Source organism: Bos indicus, chromosome 15, assembly GCF_029378745.1.
Source record: "Bos indicus isolate NIAB-ARS_2022 breed Sahiwal x Tharparkar chromosome 15, NIAB-ARS_B.indTharparkar_mat_pri_1.0, whole genome shotgun sequence".
In the NCBI taxonomy this organism is placed as follows: domain Eukaryota; kingdom Metazoa; phylum Chordata; class Mammalia; order Artiodactyla; family Bovidae; genus Bos; species Bos indicus.
Window position 1 is genome coordinate 39,602,194 of NC_091774.1, and position 22,668 is coordinate 39,624,861.

The 22,668-nt window shown below is 39.1% G+C and overlaps 1 protein-coding gene across 8 annotated transcripts in view; it reads left to right on the forward strand.

Annotated features, from left to right (window-relative positions):
• The first annotated feature begins 481 nt into the window (after positions 1–481).
• Positions 482–22,668, forward strand: part of BTBD10 (BTB domain containing 10) — a 75,353-nt gene continuing 53,166 nt past the window's right edge. For 2 of the 8 annotated variants that reach the window (XM_019975116.2, XM_019975123.2), the window contains exon 1: positions 482–660. Coding sequence is in view for 2 of the 8 variants with exons in the window: in XM_019975121.2 (XP_019830680.1) it covers positions 22,212–22,252 (41 nt within the window). In the remaining 6 variants the exon portion in view is untranslated. Of the gene's footprint in view, positions 661–2,091; positions 4,356–22,173; positions 22,253–22,668 lie in introns of those variants that run through there. The other 6 variants (XM_019975121.2, XM_019975119.2, XM_019975117.2 and 3 more) reach the window with 6 other exon arrangements.

Genomic DNA, 22,668 nt, shown 5'->3' on the forward strand with positions numbered 1-22,668 from the left:
GCTTACCCAGTGTTTAAAAACAAACAGCTGCGGACGGTAGGAATAGAGAATGGCTCTGACGAAAACCCCTTTTCCTGAACTCAGACCGGTTAATAACCGCCAGCTGAGCCGGCAAAGGCGTTCGGAGTTCACCCCGTTGAGGAAAACGCTTTCCTTGAGTAAACTCAGAGTCCTTAGGTATTTCTCCAACTCTGGGATGTCCGCTTTTTTCTAACGGTAACAAGAAATCAAGGGAAAATGTGGTATTAAAAGATTTGGAGGTGACAGCTCGCAGCCACTCAGGCTCGAGGATCGCAGTAGATTCTGAGCTGACGTCTGTGGACACAAGCGCTTCCCATTTTGTTGCACCAGCCCCCAGGCTGAGCGCCCACCCACCCCAGGCTGCCACTCCCTCAACCGCGGGCACCCTCTGCGCCCCGCCCAACTACTGGGCGGTGAGGCTCCATTCTCGCGACGACTCAGCTAATCTCGCCTATTCGATCTGAGGGATCTCGCGAGAAGCAGCCTGGAGCCGGCCTGTAACCTGCTGGGGCGGCTTTAGTAGCCGCAGCCGCTCGAGCGGCCGCAGCCACAGACACCTCTCTGGAGGGATCTGGTTGGGGAGGAAGCGGAGGTGTCGCTGGCCCTGGCCTGTGCCTGGACACTTAAAGGGGACTACAGGTTCGAGGGTGACTGGACTCAGTTGGGGAACTCAGTAGGGGCGGCGCCGGAGCCTGGGCTTGGTGGGGGCGAAGGAGGAAGGGGGCGGAGGACGAATCTGGGCTTGAGAGCTCAACTGCTGTGGCGGTGGTCTGGGCGTCCCAGATCCTGCTGGGGGACCGTGGGTGGGGTTCTGGGCTCCGGCCGCTGGCTCCCAGTTCGGAGAGGCAGCGAAGGGACTTGGGTTTCAGGGGTGCTGTTTTTGGGTTGGAAGTTCTGAGGCCTTTCCCCAGAGATGAAGGCGATACCCTCAACCCTCTTTCCCAGGGCAGGGGAACCCTGTGCCCCGCCCCTTTTCTGTCATTCTGGGTTAACGCCGCGACATCCTGAGGAGGGCGCATCACAATAGGGGCTAAGTTGGCCCCAGTCTCGCTTTGGGTGAAGAGGAATGAGACCCCAATAAGGTGTTGCGTGGTTTTATGCTGTAACGATATGACGTGCGGTAAAGCTTTGTTTTCCCAAAATTCTCACAGAAAAGCTGCTTATTTTTTTCTTCTTCAGATACAAGTCCTTTATCCTCTTGAATGGTGTGCAGGAAGGTAGACATCATGTAGTAACTTGTTAGTGTGGGGACAGTGTGACCATCATTGGGCCGCACAGATTTCCTGCTAATTTTTCTCGTTAGTACTTTGTGCCCGTGATGAGAAGTCACTAGTCCAGACATGCTAGAACATCAGTCTCTTGTCACATTATGCATTTAACATATACAGTTTATTTAAACTTTTTTTTTACTCTTTAAGAATCTTCATGCTTTTTATTTAAATTAATATCAGAGAAAACTAACAGTATATTGATTTTCTTTGTACAACTGGTATCCCCACCCCCCTTACACAAATTTGATCAAGACTTTTTAGAGAGGGGGTTATAGATAAATTTTGAATGAAGTAGATGTAGAAATTAGAATAAGAGATGTAATAAGGAGTGCAACTGTAAGGGCCAAAAAAGTTTCTATACTGGAAAACCCATCTAGGACTGAAGCCCAGGCTTTGAAAGTGAGGACTATAGTCATTAGAATACGAAGCAGAAAGCCTTAGAAATAACTCGGGAGAGTATTTGATGGTGGATAAAGACTATTAAAAAGTGTGTGAGGAGAATTGTTTTTGAAGATGTATATGTGTTTTCATAAATTTCTCTGACATTTCTCAGAGTTTATGGGCTAACTGCTATTGTTATACATAAAGAGAAAGTGGGAAGGGAGGTTCTGAAGCTTGGAGTGTGACAAGGAACTGGAGTAACATAGGTTCAATTAGGAAAGCTTTCAGTTTTTTTTGAATTTTTTGGAATGTTTTTGAATTTTTACCTTTTTTTTTTTTTCCTCCTAGAAAATGTTTTTGAATTTTTACCTTTTTTTTTTTCTCCTAGAAAAACTTTCAGGTGGGCTTTTTACATTCTGTATGTTACCATTCCACCAGTCTGAATTTTTTTCTTCCTCAACCTTTCTTCTAAGTCTTGTAAAAAGTTATTTTATTATTAACTATGAAGTTGCAAACCAATATGTCCTGCTTTGTGGCTTTATACATTAGATGATTTGTTGAAGTGATCTGGAAAATATGCACCTTTCAGCAAACTTACATGCTTCAGATACTAGAAAATAAAAATGAGTGAAATACACTAGAGAGTTTATGCCTCATGTAAAGAGGAATATCCAGTTCTCAGGTTCACTTGATTAGTGCAGTAATTTGGCCCCAGTCTTCAACCTTCTCAAGAGAACACAGGAAATCTAGACTTTTGCTTGCCATTCTCCTGACTTTTAAAAATATTGACAACTACTTGAAACAGTTAAAAATAACTTCATGTGGCTCAACCAAACCAAACCTGTCAGTTATTGTATCCTCCTCTGTAGGTTTGGAGCTCTAAGTAAAAATTAATAATTGTACAACTAAAAAAGATTTTAAAGCAAGTATGCCAATTAGTTTGCAGCTTCAAAACTAGGAGTACTTGGGAAAATACCAGTTCTAACTGAAAGCAGTTAAGTTTAATAGCCTTTAAATGTGGTTGGGCAAATTGAACTGATGCTTAGTAATATTTTAAATAATTTAAATTTTTAAATATTTAAAAAGATATTTCCTTGTATGGAAATAAGACAAGGGAAAAACTCTCCCTATATATGGTTTAATAACTCAGAGTTCTGAGCAAAGCTGATTTGTAGGTTTCTTGAATTGATACATTGAGAAGCTTTTTATTGTACTTGTGATTAATACATAAAATCTAGGAGACCCTCTACTCATCTGTAGTTTTGAATGTTTATTGTTTCTACCATCACTTGTCTTCCCAGTCACTGACTTTTATTGGAAGCAATATTGATTCCTGGAGGATGGGGTAGGGAGAAGGGGCATTAAGATGTGAAGAAATGGGAAGAGAAGAGTGTGAGGTGAAGCAGGCACTCACGTGCTTTTCTTTTACACTGTCCATTACAGGATTGATTTAACTAGTTTTCTTGTCAGAAGAATAGGTACTTTGATTAAACACGTGGTGCCTTGTATGTAGTAGAGCTTAATGATATTTGTGGAATTGAACCCTGTGGATTAAACCACATTTACCCACTAGAGGGAAATACTTTAATCACATAATCTGATTCATACTTAGTTGGACTGTGGGGAATGGGAGTTTAGAGGTCAGTTCTAAGAAAGAAGTGAGCCTTAGAAATATAGAGGGCAAGGTGAAGGTCTTCCGAGGGAGTAAGGTTGAGAAAGGCTAGGTGAGGGAAAGAGTTTTTAAAAGGAAGATGAAATGGTTAAGTACTACTTTATCTTCTGTGCAGCTTTACAAAGAGCTCTGCCTTTTACAAGACAGAGTTATTTATCATAACTTATGCAAAGACTGCATAGAATATTGGTTTTCAATCAGGTCTACTTTGGGAATTGGCAGACTTAGTTTTCTTTCTTTAGCCCAGTCTTTTTAGGTCAAGTTAGTCTAATACCTCTTCACCCAATCCCTGCCTCTCTCTGGTGTGGGAAGTGAAACAGGAGAAGATGGTATGTTTTCTATGAGGTCTTCCTCTTTGAGAGTTTAAAAAACATCCTGAAGAACCTGTTACGTATTTTTGGAGATTATGTTTGTTGAAGGAGGAACCATCATTTTCGTCTCCCCGTGTATCTACATGACTTGTAAAGTAAGGAAGTTCTCTCTTGGAAGTATTTTTCTCCTGTCTTTCAATTCCTTGAGTGAGATGCCTTCCCAAGGGAAGATTAGATGAGGCCTGTGAAGCAACTGAATATGCTTTTGCTCAGTGCCTTCTGGTTCTATTTTTAGAGCCTTCAATTCTTAGGACATAACATTCTCTACTCCTCTGTATGGTAGATGCATCTGAGCAGGCTGGACCCTATGAGGGAGAAGGAAACAAAACATCTACAGTTCTAAGTTTAATTTACAATGAAGTAATAGGACGCTTTTTTAGCCACTCATTTCAGCTGTATTTTTATCTTTGACTCTCTTTTTTGTTTGTTTTTTGTTGGTTATGAACCTACAATAAGGGAGAAAGATGCTCATTAATGGAGGAAGAACTACTTTGAAATGTTTTCTCCTCTTGGATAGAATGTTTATTAGGGCTTAAGCTAATGTTGTGTTTCCCTACTATGGCTTGCTCTTGTTTACTTTGTCATAAACTGAGTCTTGGCTTGTTAAGGAAGCAGAAATCTAGAGCTCAGCTATGGAAGGTAAGCAATCAGAATTCAAAGAGATGCTCTTTGGGAGAGGATTAAGAAGTTAGTAAATGTTCCATGTAGAAATAATAGAAACTTGACATTAAAGGGGAAAGATTTTATGTGGAATATGTGACCTTATGTCACAGATTTTTGAAGATTTGTAAAATGCTAAAAGTATGCCAATAAAAGAAAGCATCTTTATTTATCCTAATAGTTTAATTATATATTTCTGTTTAAAAAATGTAAGATATCTGATTACATGGTACTTGTTTTTATTTTTTTGTAGTTGAAATGAATGACCTATTAGTACTTTTGGTCATGAACTGAAATTAACATTTTTGATACTTGGTTGAGGGTGATAGTCTGTCATAGTGAAATCACTAACTGAAATACTTGATTAGAAACTATTAATAACACTTTTCTAAGCTCATTTAACATTGTAATCATACTTTTCTACTTGGAATACCTTATTTGGGATCATTTAGATCTGTGTTTAAAGCTAACTGTTAGGTCTATGACATAAAAGTTACTTAATTACTCTGAGACTTTGTTGGCTCACATGAAAAATGGAGGTTGAACATAATTGTCAGGAGTTTAATAATGAAATAAATTATGTAAAAGTGCTGTGTAAATAGTAAAGGGAATATAACTTGTTAACACTTTATACTGTGTTTATGCTCAGAAAATAACATACCTTCTGGTAATCTTAAGACATCAGGGAAATTTACATATACATCTAGCTGTCTCATTTGTAGGGATAATATGGCAGTTCTGTTTTTAATTTTTTGAGAAGCTTCTATACTGTTGTCCATAGTGGTTGCACCAGTTTACATTCCTACCAACAATGTAACTTTACTGAGATTATTTGTTTAGTGGGTTTTAGTAGTGTGTTTAGGATTTTCTGTACTTAGTATCATATCATCTGTAAACTGGGACAGTTTTACTTCTTCCTTTCTAATTTGGATTTCTTTTATTTCTTTTTTTTGTCTGGTTAGTAGGGCTAGGACTGCCCAACACTATGTTGAATAAAAGTGCAAGAGTGGGCATCCTTGTCTTATTTCTGATTTTAGAGGAAATGCTTTCAGATTTTCACTGTTGAGTATGGTGTTGGTTGTGGTTTTGTAATATGTGGCCTTATTTATTCTTCAGCTTGCCAATGTGGTATATCACTTTGATTTGCAGATTCTGAAAAATCCTTGCATACCTGGGATAAATCCCTCTTGATAACAGTGTGTGATCCTTTTTATGTATTGTTGAATTTGGTTTGCTCATGTTTTGTTGAAGATTTTGAATCTGTGTTCATCAGTGATATTGGCCTGTAATTTTCTCTTTTTGTGGTATCTGTCTGGTTTTGGTATCAAGGTAATGGCAGGCCTTGTAGAATGAGTTGAGGCATTCCTGTCTCTTCAATATTTTGTAGTAGTTTAAGAAGGATGAGTGTTAGCTCTTCTTTAAATGTTTTGAAGAATCTATCTGTAAATTCTGTAAAGTCTAAAATCTACCTGTAAAATCTGGTCCTGGACTTTAGTTTGTTGGGAATTTTTTTTTTAATTGATTCAATTTTATTATTGGTAATTGGTCTACTCAGATTTTTTTACTTCTTCCTGATTCAGTTTTTGAAGATTGCATGTTTCTAGGAATTTATCCATTTCTTCTAGGTTGTCCATTTTATTGGAATATATTTGTTATTAGTAATAGGATCCTTTGTGTTTCTGTGGTGTCGTTTCTATTTTATTTCCTTTCATTTCTGATTTTATTTATTTGGGCTCTCATTTTTTCTTGATGAGTCTGATTAAAGGTTTATTAATTTTGTTTATCTTTTCAAAGAATTACTAATTTTATTGGTCTTTATTATTTTTTTTAAGTCTTTTTCATTTACTTCTGCTCTAATCTTTATTATTTCTTTCCTTCTACTAATTTTGGGTTTGTTTTTTCTTTTTCTAGTTCCTTTCAGTACAAGGTTAGGTTGTTTTAGATTTTCCTTGTTTCCTGAGGTAGGCCTGTATCACTGTAAACTTCCCTCATAGGGAGAGAACTGCTTTTGATGTGCCCCATTAGATTTGGATTGTTGTATTTCCATTTTCATTTGTTTTCAGGTATTTTTTTATTTCATCTCTGATTTCTCCAATAAACCATTGATTGTTTAGTAGCATTTTTTTAATCCTTCACATTTTTGTCTTTTATAGCTTTTTTCCTTGTAGTTCATTTCTAGTCTCATGCTATTTTCAGAAAAGATATATATATATACTTTTACTAAGAAAAGATACTTGTAATTTCAGTATTCTTAAATTTATTGAGAATTGTTCTGTGGCTGAAGGGCTTCACTGGTAGCTCAGACGGCAAAGCGTCTGCCTGCAATGCAGGAGACCTGGGTTCAATCCCTGGGTTGGGAAGATCCCCTGGAGAAGGAAATGGCAACCCACTCCAGTATTCTTGCCTGGAGAATTCCATGGACAGAGGAGCCTGGTAGGCTACAGTCCATGGGATTGCAAAGAGTCGGACATGACTGAGTCACTTCACTTCACTTCACTTCACTTCACTTCACTTCTGTGGCTGAACTTTTGATCTACTGATTTGCACTGAAAAGGATGTGTATATTCTGCTGGTTTTGGGTGAAGTGTTCTGTATATATCTATTAAATCATCTGCTCTAATGTATTATATAAGGCCAGTGTTTCGTTATTGATTTTCCATCTGGATGATCTGTCCATTGACATAAGTTGGGTTTTAAAGTTTGCTGCGGTTACTGTATTACTATCAGTTTCTCCCTTTATGATTGTTAATATGTCTTATATATTTAGGTGCTCCTACGTTGAATGCATGTATATTTATAATTGTTTATATCTTCTTATTGGATTGATTCCTTTATCATTATGTAATGGCCTTCTTTTGTCACAGTCTTTGTTCTAAAGTCTGTTTTGTCTGATATAAGTATTGGTATACCAGCTTTCTTTTCATTTCCACTTACATGGAATACCTTTTCCTACCCCCTCATTTCATTTTGTGTATATCTTTAAATCTGAAGTGACTTTCTTATGTGAGCTTATAAAGTGAAAGTGTTAGTCTCTCAGTTGTGTCTGAATCTTTGCGACCCCATGGACTGTAGCCTGCCAGGCTCCTCCATCCATGGGGATTCTCCAGGTAAGAGTACTGGAATGGGTTGCTATTTCCTTCTTCATGGGATCTTTCTGATTCAGGGATCTAACCCAGGTCTCCCGCATTGCAGGCAGACTCTTTACAGTCTGAGCCACCAGGAAAGAGCATAGGAGCATATATATGGGTCTTTTTTTTTTTTTAATCTATTCAGCCACTCTCCTTTCATTGGAGCATTTAGTCCATTTACGTTAATTATTGATAGGTTTATACTTTGCCATTTAAATTATTTGCTGATTGCTTTTGTAGTTATTTGTAGTTCTTTTGTTATCTTCCCTTGTGATATGATGACTGTCTTTAGTGTTATACTTGAATTTCTTTCTCTTTTTTTGTGTATGTATCTATTACAGAGTTTTGATTTGTGGTTATGATGAGGTTAATAAATATATGTATACACACATATATGGTTGTTTTAAATTGATAGATCTCTTAATTTTGAACAAATTCTAACCACTCTACATTTTTATCCATACATATTTATTATTTTTGACATCATATTTAAAATCTCTTTGTATTTATTGTGGCCACGCATTATTTTATTGCCTTTGTCTTTAGCCTTCCTGCTACTTTATAATGGTTGCTGCTGCTAAGTCACTTCAGTTGTGTCTGACTCTGTGCGACCCCAGAGACGGCAGCCTACCAGGCTCCTCTGTCCCTGGGATTCTCCAGGCAGGAACACCAGAGTGGGTTGCCATTTCCTTCTCCAGTGCATGAAAGTGAAAAGTGAAAGTGAAGTCACTCAGTCATGTCTGACTCTTAGTGACTCCATGGACTGCAGCCTACCAGGCTCCTCCGTCCATGGGATTTTCCAGGCAAGAGTACTGGAGTGGGTTATAATGGTTGATCTATTACCTTTACTGTATGTTTACCTTTACAAATTGTTTTTTTCTTTCATAATTTTCATATTTCTAGCAGTGGACCTTTCTTTTCTACTTATAGAAGTTCTTTCAACATTCTTGTAAAGCTGATTTAGTGAGTGATGCTGACCTCTTTTAGGTTTTGCTGAAAGTCTGTTTCCCCTTCAAATCTGAACAATAACCTTGTTGGGTAGAGTATTCTTGGTTGTAGGTTTTTTTCTTTCTTCACTTTGAATATGTCATGCCACTCCCCTCTGGTCTGCAGCTTCTTCAGAAAAGTCAGCTGATGGTCTTTCGGGAGTTCCTTGTGTGTGACTAGTTAGCTTTTCTTTCACTGCTTTTAAAATTCTCTTATCTTTAACTTTTGCCATTTTAATTATAATTTGTTTTGGTGTGATTAAAAAAAAAAAAAGACCCATATATATGCTCCTGTGCTCTTCCTGGTGGTTCAGACCATAAAAACTCTGCCTGCAATGTGGGAGACCTGCGTTTGATCTTTGGGTTAGGAAGATCCCATGGAGAAGGAAATGGCAACCCACTCCAGTGTTCTTACCTGGAGTGGACGTTCCATGCTTCCTGAACCTGAATGTTTTTTCTTTTCCTGGGTTAGGGAAGTTTTCAGCTATGATGTCTTCAAGTAAGTTCTCTGCCCGCTTTCTCACTCTGTCTTCTCCTTCTGGGACCCCTATAATGTTAGTATGCTTGATGTTGTCCCAGAGGTTTCTTAAACTATATCCTCATTTGAAAATTTTCCATTCTTTTTTCTGTTCAGCTCAGGTGATTTACAGTACTCTGTCTTCCAGATTGCTGATTGGTTTCACTGTATTTTTTATTTCACTTATTCCATATCCTTTGTTGTTCTTTGTATTTCTAGCTGTTAAACTTCTCACCGTGTTTATTCATTCTTCTGAGTTTGTTGAGTATCTTTATGATCACTACCTCGAACTTTTTTTGCAGGTAGATTACGTTTCTTCATTTAGTTATTTTTCTCAGATTATGTCTCATTCATTCATTTGGAATATGGTCCTCTATCTCCTTATTTGGCCAAATCTTTGTATTTCTTTCAATATCTTAGGTGGGTTATTTATGTTTCCTTATCTTGAAGTGGCCTCATGTAGGAGATGTCCTTTGGGGTCCAGCAGCACACTCCACTCTGGTTACCAGAGCTGTGTGCTCTAAAGGTGCCTTTTATGTGAGTTGCGTGAACCGTTATACTGTTCTGGGGCTGAGTACTGTGAGTGTGCTCCTAGGCAGTACTGTCCTCTGTCCAGTTAGCTGTGCCTTATGTGGTGACTGCAAGCTTCCTGGAGGGCAGAATAGGCTTCTTGTATGGCTCTTTGCAGGGCCTAGTGGGCACAGGGCTGCTGCTGGCTCATTGGAGGGTTGTATTGGGTCCCTGGCACTAATAGACTAGAGGGAACATTCCAGAATGGAGATTGCCCATACTAGCATTAGCATGGTAGGACAAGCTCCCCCAAATGGCTGTTGCCATCATTTTCTCCCCCAAGGAGTGTCCCATTTGCCTCCTGTCTCTCTGGGAGGCTCACTAAGATCAGCAAATGGGTCTTGTCCAAGTTCCTTTCACACTGTTGCCTCTGCTTGGGACTTGGAGCATGTTGAGATTTTGTGTGCTCCCTTGAAGAGCAGAATCTCAGTTTCCTAACGCCCCCTCCCCGCCTCTCAGGCTCCCAAACATAAGCTTTCCTGTTTTCAAAGCTAGACATTCTGGGGACTTGTTTCCTGGTGCACGACCCCATGGACTGGGAAGCCTGATGTGGGGCTTGAACCCTTTTCCTTGGGGATGACCAGTTGTGATATTTTTCCTATTTGTGGGTTGCTAAGCAAGTGATGAGGGTCCTGACAATACAGTGTTTCCACCCTTCCTACCTTTCTCATGTGGTTCCTTTATGTCTTTAGCTGAGGAAAATCTTTTCTGCAGCAAGTTTCCTGCAGCAATCTAATCTTCAAGTTGTTCCTTTAGATCGTTCTCTGTAAATAGTAGTTTTGATGTGTCTGTGGATGGAGATGAGTTCAAGGTCTTCTTACTCCATCATCTTGGCCATCTCCTCTATTTTCTGTAATGTGAATGCCAGATGGAAGAGTAGAGAAAAGGGTAAAGAGAATATACTATAGAGAAAAATGGCATGACATTTTAAAAATCATCTCTGTTGACTACATTAAAAGTAAATTTTAAAGCTCAGATACCTAAGGAAGTATTTCAGGTGCATAACTGATCATATTATTCAGGAACCCATTCTGGTACTTACTGGTCATTGCTTATTATTCTAGCATAGATGGTAGTTACAGCCACATTAGTTTAGTTCAGTTGCTCATTCGTGTCCAACTGTTTGTGACCCCATGGACTGCAGCACGCCAGGCTTCCCTGTCCATCACCAACTCCTGGAGCTTATTCAAACTCATGTCCATTGAGTCGGTGATGCCATCCAACCATCTCATCCTCTGTCTTCCCCTTCTCCTCCTGCCTTCAGTCTTTCCCAGCATCAGTCTTCCAGTGAGTCAGTTCTTTGCACCAGGTGGCCAAGGTATTGGAGTTTCAGCTTCAGCATCAGTCCTTCCAATGAATATTCAGGACTGATTTCCTTTAGGATTGACTGGTTGGATCTCCTTGCAGTCCAAGGGACTCTCAAGAGTCTTCTCCAACACCACAGTTCAAAAGCATCAATTCTTTGGTTCTTAGCTCAGCCACATATTGCTATTCAAATTTAAATGAATTAAAATGAAAATTAAAAGTTAATTTCATTGGTTGTACATTTCAAGTGTTTTATAGCCACATGTGGCTAGTGGCTACTTTTTGGACAGTGCAGACAGAACATTTTCATTATCACACAAAGTTCTGTTGGGCAACACTGCAGTCGAGAGCTTGAATCATGCTTAAGGCCTTTTCTGTCTTGTTCAATTGAGGGCAGTTAAATAAGCAAACATCTGAAAGGAATGGAAGGTAATGGGATAATGAATGGGTCAAAATGCAACAGCATAGTAAAAGTTATATGAAAAATATCATGTAACTTATTTTTAAAACTTCTCAGAGGGGAAAAAGAAGACCTTGTTTGAAAGTTTGACTTTGTTTAAAGGATCATGGAGGAAAAAATAGAACATTGCTGGAGTCTGCCTTTGTTTAAAGGGTTCTTAAGGAGTTGAATATAATCTCTTTTGATTTAGGCACTTCATCAGCTTATTGGAGATTTGCCTATATTAAATTTTATGTCAAGGTGATTTGCTTCAACTGAGATGTTTCTGGTTTTGAAGGCAATGCTATTTAGTCATAGAAGAAAAGGAAAAATAGGGACATACACATAGAAAATAAAACATTGATACTTTTTTTAGAAAATTTAAAAAAATCATATATGCCTTTCAGTGAGTTTTAAGAATTTAGCACTGTAAACAGCATCTAGTTCATTATAATGTTAATAAGAGAAAGATTTTTCAACCATTGATTGAGCTGTTAAAGATGGGATAATAAATGGTTCTTGAAGTGTTAATGTCTTAAACAAGAAATTAGCAAAATTTCAATAGAAATTCTATAAAAGTGATAAAATCAATTAACTCAGAGATTTTAATCTGCAGGTCCCCTCTGGAAGTTCAAGGAGTGAATATGAGCTGACTTTGGAAGTCTTACATTTTGGTGGATTTGATAAAGAAGTCTTTCAAATAGACAAAGTACCCTACTTTTAATGGAAAATTCATGCAATTTTATTAAATCTGTTTGTTAGGGTATCCCTAGCGGTTAGCAAATGCCAGGAAAGATACTGAGTACTCAATGAATAGATTTTGAATGAAAACATAAGTCAATTGAATTTGATGTTCTGAAACTATTTACATAAAATTCAGTCAGATATAATCTAGTGTAAAAGTACCCAAATAAAATTCTCAGTTTTATTTACTTGCTTTATTTTAATTGTATCAAATTAAAAAAGAATGCAAGTCTTGACAATTGAAAGTGCTTCTGTAAGATTTAGACAGGCAGCTTTGAGGAATCATTTGGGGAATATTAGGGGTCATTTAATAATATCTTTAAAAATGTTTACAGGAATGTTTGTTGTGTTCCGTCCTCTAACACCACTTTCTTAGTGTATAGTTCCTAAAAGTGAGTATTGGCATCAGGTAGTTTTTGCTCATTTGAGGGTAAAATTGGCAAGAGTGGTGGGTATGATTTGCATGATTGGTGGGTATGATTGTACAATACAATTCTTTTCAAAGATAAGCAACTAAGTTAAACTAAGTTAAAGTGAAAGTCACTCAGTCATGTCTGACTCTTTGCGACCCCATGGAATTCCATACAGTCCATGGAATTCTCCAGGCCAGAATACTGGAGTGGGTAGCCTTCCCCTTCTCCAGGGGATCTTCCCAACCCAGGGATTGAACCCAGGTCTCCCGCATTGCAGGCGGATTCTTTACCAGCTGAGCCACAAGGGAAGCCCAAGAATAAGTAAGTAAGTGTTAGTCACTCAGTTGTGCCCGACTCTTTGTGACCCAATGGACTGCAGCCCACCAGGCTCCTCCGTCCTCAGTCCATGAGATTTTCCAGGCAAGGATACTAGAGTGGGTTGTCATTTCCTTCTCCAGAGCCCAAGAATATTGTAGCCTATTGCTTCCCCAGCAGATCTTCCCGACCCAGGAATCAGACCGGGGTCTCCTGCATTGCAGGCGGATTATTTACCAACTGAGCTCTCAGGGAAGCCCAAACTAAGTTAAAGACTCCCTGTAAATCTTCATAGTAGTGGATTGTGTTAAATGAAAAGCCCTTTAGTTTCCTTTTATCTCAATTTTATTCATTAAAATATTTTGTAAAAGCTTACATACAACATGTACTAAGCTGTGGGAACACAAATATGAGTCATACTTTGTTCTTGCCTTCAAGGAGTCTTACAGTTTAAGGGAAGACATGGCAGAAATATATTCTACCAATGCATAATGATGGGGTTTAGAACATACTACCCCAAAGTATGGAACCTTTATATGTGGAATATTTTAAGCAGAAGGAATTAGAACAACAGCATATGCTGGAGGAGCTTTCCGACCTGCCTCTAAAGCAGGTTATAAAGTCCTTATGAGAAGTTTCTTGCCTATGCCCAGAGGAAAGGAGCATCTTTAGCTCCAAAGGTGAAGGAACATAGAAATCTGAACAACAGCTAATACTCGTAAGTTCACTGTACTCAGCTCATCCTCTTTGTCCTGTTGTATCTTTCCACGATTTTCTGCTTTTCATTAAACTTGACATGAGAACACTCAGGTTTAATTGTTTCTCCAGGTGTTCATTTCCTTATGAAGGCTTCAGTGTCAAGTATTGGGTTGGCCAAAAAGTTTGTTTGGGTTTTTTGTAAGATCGTACAGAAAAAAAACAGATGAACCTTCTGGCCAACCCAGTAAAACTTATATTAAATAAATTTGTATGCTTTTCTCTTGTTAATTTGTCTTGTTACAGGGCTCCCAGAAAACTTAGGAAGGGTAGGGGAAAAAGATTTTTCCTCCCCTGCAATATGTATCAACCATTTTTAAGCAGTCAGAAACAAAAACAGAATTATAAGGAAACAGTAAAATTAAACAAGAAAATTTCTGTAACAAAGCCATCTCCAAATACTTAATCCCCCCTTCCCCAGTTTTGAAAACAATGTGTGGTATTGTCAAATAGTGTTAAGAAGTACAATGAAAAGCAAAGTGTTAGTTGCTCAGTCGTGTCTGACTCTTTGTGACCCCATGAAGCGTAGCCTATCAGGCCCCTCTGTCCATGGAATTCTCCAGGAATACTGGAATGGGTAGCCATTTCCTTTTCCAGGGAACATCCCGACCCAGGGATTAAACCTGGGTCTCCTGCATTGCAGACAGATCTCTACCATGCGAGTCACTAAGTCTCACTTCTCCTTTCCTCAGAGGCAACTGATCATAAGTTTTATGTGATACTGCTAGACATTTAAAAAATATAAAAACATGAGTGAGTGTTTGTATACATATTTTAAGGCTGTATTGGAGTACACAATATGTAGCTGTACCATGCTTTTTATTTTATTTATTTTTAAAAGGACTTTTTTAAAGATTTATTTTATTTATGACTACGTTGGGTCTTCATTGTTGCACGTGGGCTTTCTCTAGTTGTGCTGCATGGACTTCTTATTCCAGTGGTTTCTCTTGTTGCAGAACATGGGCTCTAGGACACTTGAGCTCAGTAATTATGGCTCATGGACTCTATAGAGTACAGGCTCAATAGTCGTGGTGCACTGGCTTAGTTGTCCCGTGGCATGTGGAATCTTCCTGGACCATGGGGTCCACGGATTGAACCCGTGTCCTTTATAACTGCAGATGGATTCTTTACCACTGAGCCACCAGGGAAGCACTGTTCTGTGCCTTTTAGTATACCATTATATCTTGGAGTATTTTTCTTATCAGTACCTATCTCATTTTTACTGGCTTCATGATATTGTGCAGATTTTTAACTAGTTCATTTCTGATGGACATTTAGATCAATTCTAGGTTTTTGTTATGATAAATAATGCTGTGAAGTCAAGGAGATAAAAAAATGTGTTTTGTGTTAGTATAGTGATATTATAGTTCAGTCAGTTCAGTTGCTCAGTTGTGTCCAACTCTTTGTGACCCCATGGACTGCAGCACACCAGGCCTCCCTGTCCATCACCCACTCCTGGAGCTTGCTCAAACTCATGTCCATCACATTGGTGATGCCATCCAACCATCTCATCCTCTGTTGTCACCTTCTCCTCCTGCCTTCAATCAGTCCCAGCATCATGGTCTTTTCCAGTGAGTCAGTTCTTTGCATCAGGTAGCCAGAGTATTGGAGCTTCAGCTTCAGCATTAGTCCTTCCAATGAATATTCAGGACTGAAAAGTATTATAGTTAGCACTATACTAACACACGTACAGACAAAGCACATACATTTCTTTTATCTCCTTGACCTCACAGCACTATTTGTCACAGCCAAAAGTGGTAGGTATGTATAATTAGAGGGCTTCCCAGGTGGCTCAGTGGTAAAGAATCTGCTTGCCAATGCAGGAGGCTCCAGAGACATGGGTTCAATCCCTGGGTTTGGAACATCCCTTGGCATGGGCATTGGCAAGCCACTCCAGTATTCTTGCCTGGAAAATTCCCTGGAGGTCACGAAGAGTTGGACACAACTTTGCACACACACATGTGTAATTAGAACAAGGGCTGAGCACACTTTTAGTGTTATATTAAGGTAGAATGTGTTGGACAATATGGTGACAGACCCTAAGGTAGTTCCATGAGCCCTGTCTCCTGGTGTTTGTGCCTTTGTATAATCCCCTTCCCTAAAGAGAGAGCAGAATAGATGGGGAAACAGTGGAAACAGTGTCAGACTTTATTTTTGGGGGCTCCAAAATCACTGCAGATGGTGATTGCAGCCATGAAATTAAAAGATGCTTACTCCTTGGAAGGAAAGTTATGACCAACCTAGACAACATATTAAAAACCAGAGACATTACTTTGCCAACAAAGGTCCGTCTAGTCAAGGCTATGGTTTTTCCTGTGGTCATGTATGGATGTGAGAGTTGGACTGTGAAGAAAGCTGAGCGCCGAAGAATTGATGAATTTGAACTGTGGTGTTGGAGAAGACTCTTGAGAGTCCCTTGGACTGCAAGGAGACCCAACCAGTCCATTCATTCTAAAGGAGATCAGTCCTGGGTGTTCTCTGGAAGGAATGATGCTAAAGCTGAAACTCCAGTACTTTGGCCACCTCATGCGAAGAGTTTGACTCATTGGAAAAGAGTCTGATGCTGGGAGGGATTGGGGGCAGGAGGAGAAGGGGATGACAGAGGATGAGATGGCTGGATGGCATCACCGACTCAATGGACGTGAGTTTGGGTGAACTCTGGGAGTTGGTCATAGACAGGGAGGCCTGGTGTGCTGCGGCTCATGGGGTCGCAGAGAGTCATACATGACTGAGTGGCTGAACTGAACTGAACTGAACCAAAAGAATATGCTAAAGGTAATCTAATCACTGACTCAATGGACATGAGTTTGAGTAAGCTCTGGGAGTTGGTGATGGACAGGGAAGCCTGGTGTGCTGCAGTCCCTGGGTTTGCAAAGAGTTGGACGTGACTGAGAGACTGAACTGAATGTAAAGTTACTTCCCTAATTGTTACATAAGACTCCTTTTTACTAGCAGACTTCCTATCTCTGCATCACTGGCTTTGAATCTTCATGCCGTAAGGAAATCAATTTGTTACAATCTCAGTAACCTTGGAAGTGGATCATTCCCCCGTTGAACCTCCTAATGAAAATTTAGTTATAGTTGACACCTTGGGTTGTAGCCTTGTAAGAGACCCCGCTAAACTATACTGGATTCCTAATCCACAGAAGCTAAGATGGTGTTGTAAGCCACTGGATTTGTGATAATTTGTTATGTAGCAAGGAGGCTGTTACATCTCATTGAGAGAAAAAATTAAAAAATTTTAAGCTTCTTGGATACAGCAAGAATATTCTGATTAAAAATAACTGAAGGAGTTTTCACAGAGGTTAGAAACTAGGGTAATTGGTCTATTCTTCCAGAGATTGCAATGTGCTTTTTTAAGCTAAGAGTGAAATATTTGTTTTACATCATAGTTACTATAGGAACAATGTAAGGTTTTGATTTAGCTCCTAAACTGTTACCAACTATGATATCATATTCCTCTTTTTATTCCAACCATCTAGCACATTACAGATGCTCAATAAATGCTTAGCAGCTGTCTGGGAATTCTCGTTTCCAGTGATCTCAAAAGGCAAATAGAAAGTCATGAATGAACTAATGAAATATTATGCAAAATTTGTAATAGGTAGTCTACAAGAGAAATTCAGCAAGGTACCCAGGACTGTGTTACTATATAAGGTGTCCTGTCTCATTTATTCTTTATAATAATTTGATTGGCAGTTACGTTAGTAATAGATAAAATGATGGTAATGAGAATTGTATTTTCATCATTTCACATTTAAAGAAGTTGAGGTCTTAGAGGTTAAGAAGCTGGTACCAAGTCATATAACTTAGTTTTATCTGATTCTAAAACCTTTTCTGTAAGTCATTTATTATTGTGGCACAAGTAGAAAAATTCTCACCAGTGTTTATGATCGAAAATTTGTATGTGTCTTCCATGGCAGTGGGAGGATGGTAAGAGAGGCAGTATGATGTGGGGGTTTTGATCAGAAAGCAGCTTAATTATGTCATGCTAATATATTTGATACTTGCATTAGTTAAACATCTCTCCAGCTTTTTTTTTCTTTTTAAATTTACATACAATAAAATTCTGGTGTGCAGTTCTTAGGAGTTTTGACAAAGGCATACAATTGTGTAACTGCCACCACCACAATTCAGATACAGAATAGTTCCATCACCCCCAGAATTACTTTGTGCTATCCCTGTGTAGTTCCCTCAACTCTAACCTCGGGCTGTTTTATCTGTAATCCCTACAGTTTTGTCTTTCTGTGTTATATAAATGAAATCATATGGTATAGAAGCTGTAAGTCTTGCTTTTTTCACTTACCATAGTGCTTTTGAGATTCCATTTTGTTGAGTATCTTAGTAGAGACTCCAGTTACTTCTGTGCTATATCATTAGATGCTGTCTCATCTGTGTTTGCAGAGCTGTTTTTCTTTAATCTTTCTATTCTGTGGGTGGAGTGACTTCTGATGCTCTGTTTTCAGGTTACCTGAATTTTTTGTAGTTCCATCTGCTGTTGTGTCCATCTATTAGATTTTTTCATTTTAGTTCTTTTCAGCTAGAGCTGAATTTTTTTTTTTCTTTTTTGTTTTCACTTCTCTATTAAGCTTACCTTTCTGCCACTCAAGGCCATTTTCTTATTCTGTACTTTGAATATACTTTCCTTAAATTGTTTAAATTTATTTATAATATATGCTTTGAAAACTCTTTATTTGCTAAATCCTACATCTAGACCTGATCTTGGAGAGGCAGCAGTGAGCAGTGGCATGAAGTAAGATCTTAATTTCCTGGCCAGAAATTGAACCTGGGTAGCCTGGATAAAAACCAGGAGTCCTAGCCACCACACCCGCAAGGGCTAGAGGCTAGAAACTATTTTTCCCTGGCTCTTGCTCCCAGTGAAAAATACATTTCTCACAGAGGCCAAAACCATAATTGCAGGTACAAAGTTTATTATTAGAAACACAGCATAACAACAAATGGCAGAGCACACAGAAACTGTTAAGATAGAAACAAGGCAGAGAGACACATCCGGAAAGAAAAAGTGTGCACGGCTTTCCTAATGAGTGCAGTACAGAGGAGGTTACATCATTTATATAGGGCAATTCTTCTGGGTCTTTGCCTTTGGCCAATTATCTGGTTTCTTTTTTCACACCTGCCTTTGCCCTAGGACCCTCCCCAATGCGCGCGTGCAACTTTTTTCCAAATGAATTCTAGCCCAAAGGCTTATGGGACAGTCTTAGCATCACATATTATGGATTTTATGGGGTGGTGCCCCCTCCCCGCTTTTTGACCCCCAAGGAGCCTTTCTGCATGTGCAGTGTCTCCCTTACCCAAGAGTGTTCCAGAAGTATATGGCATTTTGATCCTTTACTCAAACAAGGTTTAGGCCCTCTGTATTCCTGCCATGACTGTTATCTTGCGTCATCCACAGGAGACAAAGCCTGGCTATTTACCCTGTTGCTGTTGTTGCTTTCATTTCAGAGGGCAAACAGGAGGCTGATTATAAATGCCTAACTTGGAGCCCACCTGTCTCCTGTCTCAGAAAATGTAAACAGGAGGCTAGTTGTATGTGTCCAGCCTGAAGCCCTTCTTTCTCTTGCCCTTAGAAATGTAAACAAGAGGTCAGTTGTAAATGCCTACTCTGGGGCCCAACTATCTCCTGCCTCAGACACACTTGGAGTCAGTTTCTATTGACTGCCTTTTTACTGTCTTGTTTCTTTGAATCTCATAATTTTGGGTTGAAATTTTTGGTGTTTTGTGAAAATTGTTGGGTTTTTTGGTTCTAGCGGACCATTAACTTGCCTGGACTCAATCTGCAAACTTAGTTTCCTACGCAGTGTGAAAGGGAAAGTGTTAGTGGCTCAGTCGTGTCCCGACTGTTTGTGACCCCATGGACTGTAGCCCACCAGGCTCCTCTGTCCATTGGATTCTCCAGGCAAGAATACTGGAGTGTGGGTTTCCATTTCCTTCTCCAGGGGATCTTCCTAACCCAGGGACTGAACCCATGTCTCCTGCACTGCAGGCAGACTCTTTACGGATGAACCGTTGGGGAAGCTCACATTGTGTGAGGCAGCTGATACCTGTGCTCAGTTCTTTTCTTTCAACTACTTGTTTTTTCAGTTTGGTCTCCTGGGGAGTAGGGTAAGGTAGGGTTCTCTGTACCTGTGTAATTTGGTGGTCAGCCAAAAATTTGGGCAGAGTTTATAGTCAAATTTTGGAGCTCACCTGCCCTGTGGTTCCCTACTTCTGGGAATTTCCTCCTAATACCTATTTTGTCTGCCAGTAGTAATCTCTGTCCTCTGACACCTCCAAGCCAGTAAGGGCTTCAGCTTTCCTGCTGCTTGGGCTGTGTATGGTTGGGGAATGCATTTGGTTAAAAAGCATCAAACTTATATAGATCTTAAGCCATGCAGCTTTCAATTCTTCTATGGTCTACCGTAGAGACTACCTGGGGTCTCCTCCCCACCCTCCCATTCATGTGTAATTTAACTGAGCAGAGTTTATGCTCAGATTTTTATGCTCTTGTGGTTCTTCCATTCCTGGTAAGTCTACCTTAAATTTCTAGCTGCACTTCGAGCCCTGAACTATTTTGTCTACCACTTTGAGCTTTGTGACTGCCTTCACCTTATTGGAGAAGGCGATGGCACCCCACTCCAGTACTCTTGCCTGGAAAATCCCATGGACGGAGGAGCCTGGTAGGCTGCAGTCACGAAGAGTTGGACACGACTGAGCGACTTCCCTTTCCCTTTCACCTTATCTGTTGGCAAATAGGAAGGGCCCTCAATAGAAAAACTAAAAGTTGATCTCATGATTCTGTTCCCTTCTAGTTGGAGTTTTTCAAGAGTAAACTCTTCTTTTTCTACTGTGTATTTTGGGACACTTTCCAAAAAATGCTTTAAAACAATTAAAATTTTATCCAGGTTTAAATAATTATTTGCAGGAGACTTACATGATCATTTCTCTCAGCTGTGTTTGCAGGAAGTTCCTTTTCATCCCTCTGTTTCCTTTTCTTTTAAAAGTTTTTCCACCTGTTCTTGTTCTTTCACAGTTACATCTATATTATGTATTTTGTGCCTTTAAGATGGTACAGTCTCTCTTTTATGCCTATAAGAGGGAATCTCATCAAATGATCCCTCAAGTTTCTGGCCCTTCCGAAATTGTTCCTACTTCTAGACCCCTCTGAATATGTCAGTGTTTAGGTGTTTGCTCTTTCAGTCTGCCAATCTCAAATGACTCATTTGCCCTGTGGGGCTATCACTCCTTTTGATCTTTTCCACCATAGGAAAGGTTACCTTAGGACATTGTACTAGCTCAGGTGCCTTCTTGACTGCCTTTTGGTCAGTCTTTCCCACTATACCTCTGGATATTTGGCTTTCTGTGCAGCTGAAGACAGTCCTTGGTAACTGCCCCTGGTATCACTGTGTGATTTGTTCTCTTCACTGGTTTCTTTCTCTATAAGGTCTTCCTCTCCAATAAACACCTCACTTGAATTACTTTGCAAAATTTGAGAGATAAAAACAATTTCACTTAACAGAAAAGCTCTTGTGTAGTGCCCTATTTAGAGTGAGATCTCAGTAGTTTGGAAAAAGCCACAAGATGGCTGCCGTTAAAAAGCTACATCTGTTAGCAATAAGGAGCAAATATACGAACTTCTGTGTACTTTGCTTATTATGTTGGAAAGAACATGGGCTTTCAGTTAGGCTGGGATTCACATCTTAGCCCTAACGTTTCCTCACCTATGAAACAGGGTAGTAATATTGGGTTGTTTTGAGCTTTAAATAGGAAAAAGTATATAAACTTCCTAGCACATTGATAGTAGTAAGGACAGAATAAATTGTATCCATATACTATCATGATTTTTTTTTAAAAAACTCTTCTCTGGGTCATTGCCATCAAGTAATGCCTGGAAGTGGTGTCCAGGGAGTACTTATGATACTGTAGTTGTAAAGATTCTGGTTCCCTCCACAACCTTTTTTTTTAAAGATAGTAATATCCAAGAGGAGAAGCAATTGAATCACTTTTTTCCACAATTGACTTTTGGCAGTGTCCTGAATGCATGTCTTCACCAATAGGCCCAGTTGATCCATCCTCTGTACAGTTTATTTCTAGATTATTTAGAGTTTACATTATTTCTGTCATACCTAAAAATAGTAACGAATTGTTACATTTTGTCTATTTGTTTTGTCTATTTGTTTCCAATAACCTAGTAATTATTTTTTGATGATTACAAGATCCCAACAAGATCTTTATTTTGCCTAATATGAAGTAGACATTGGGGATGCAAATGTCAGATTTTAAAGAACTTTTTATGGTAAAGAATTTAGATCAGGAAATAAAGAGCCATTTAAAGTTTTTAGAAAGATAATTGTGATTACAGCAGAGCAAATGTGGAATTGAATGAGATAAAGAAGTCAACTAAGAGGTTTATTGATAGATGTTAAAGATTTAAATGAAGGCAACAGCCTTATGATTCATAAGAGAAAGAAGGAGTCAAAAGAAGAATTTAAAGTTAGATTTGATGGTAGGAAAGGAGAGGTCAAGGATGACTTCCGGATTTTTGATTCAGTATATGTTGTGTGTAAAACATGGTGTTTTCAAGGGTTTGATTCTTATTTCTTTGTCTGCTGTCTTCCTGGACCTAGCAGATGAAGATGGAATCCCAAAGAACATCCAAGATTTAATGAGGTTGAAGAATTGGGGTGATGGCACAAGACTACTCAGGTAGGAGAGATACAGGAGTAAGTGGTACAGAGCTGTTAGTGGAGTATTTTTTTCCCATACTACAGTGAACTTTTTGAGCACAAGAACAACGTCCAAAGGACTTCCCTGGTGGTCCAGTGGTTGGGAGTGTTTCTGCCAATGCAGGGACCTTGGGTTCAGTCCCTAGTCTGGGAAGATCCCATATGTGGCGAAGCAGATGGGCCTGTGCACCACAACTACTGAGCCAAAAGTAAATAAAATTTAAAAAAGAAAACAACAACAACAATATCCAACTTGCTTTAGCATCTGTAAATTTCTTAGCATATTAGGTGTTCAGTAAGTGCATGAATGAATAAATGAAATAAGATAAATATAACTTCACTGAGTATGGCACAGAGATTGGTTAAAATATAAAAGATTAGCATTTGAAAATATTA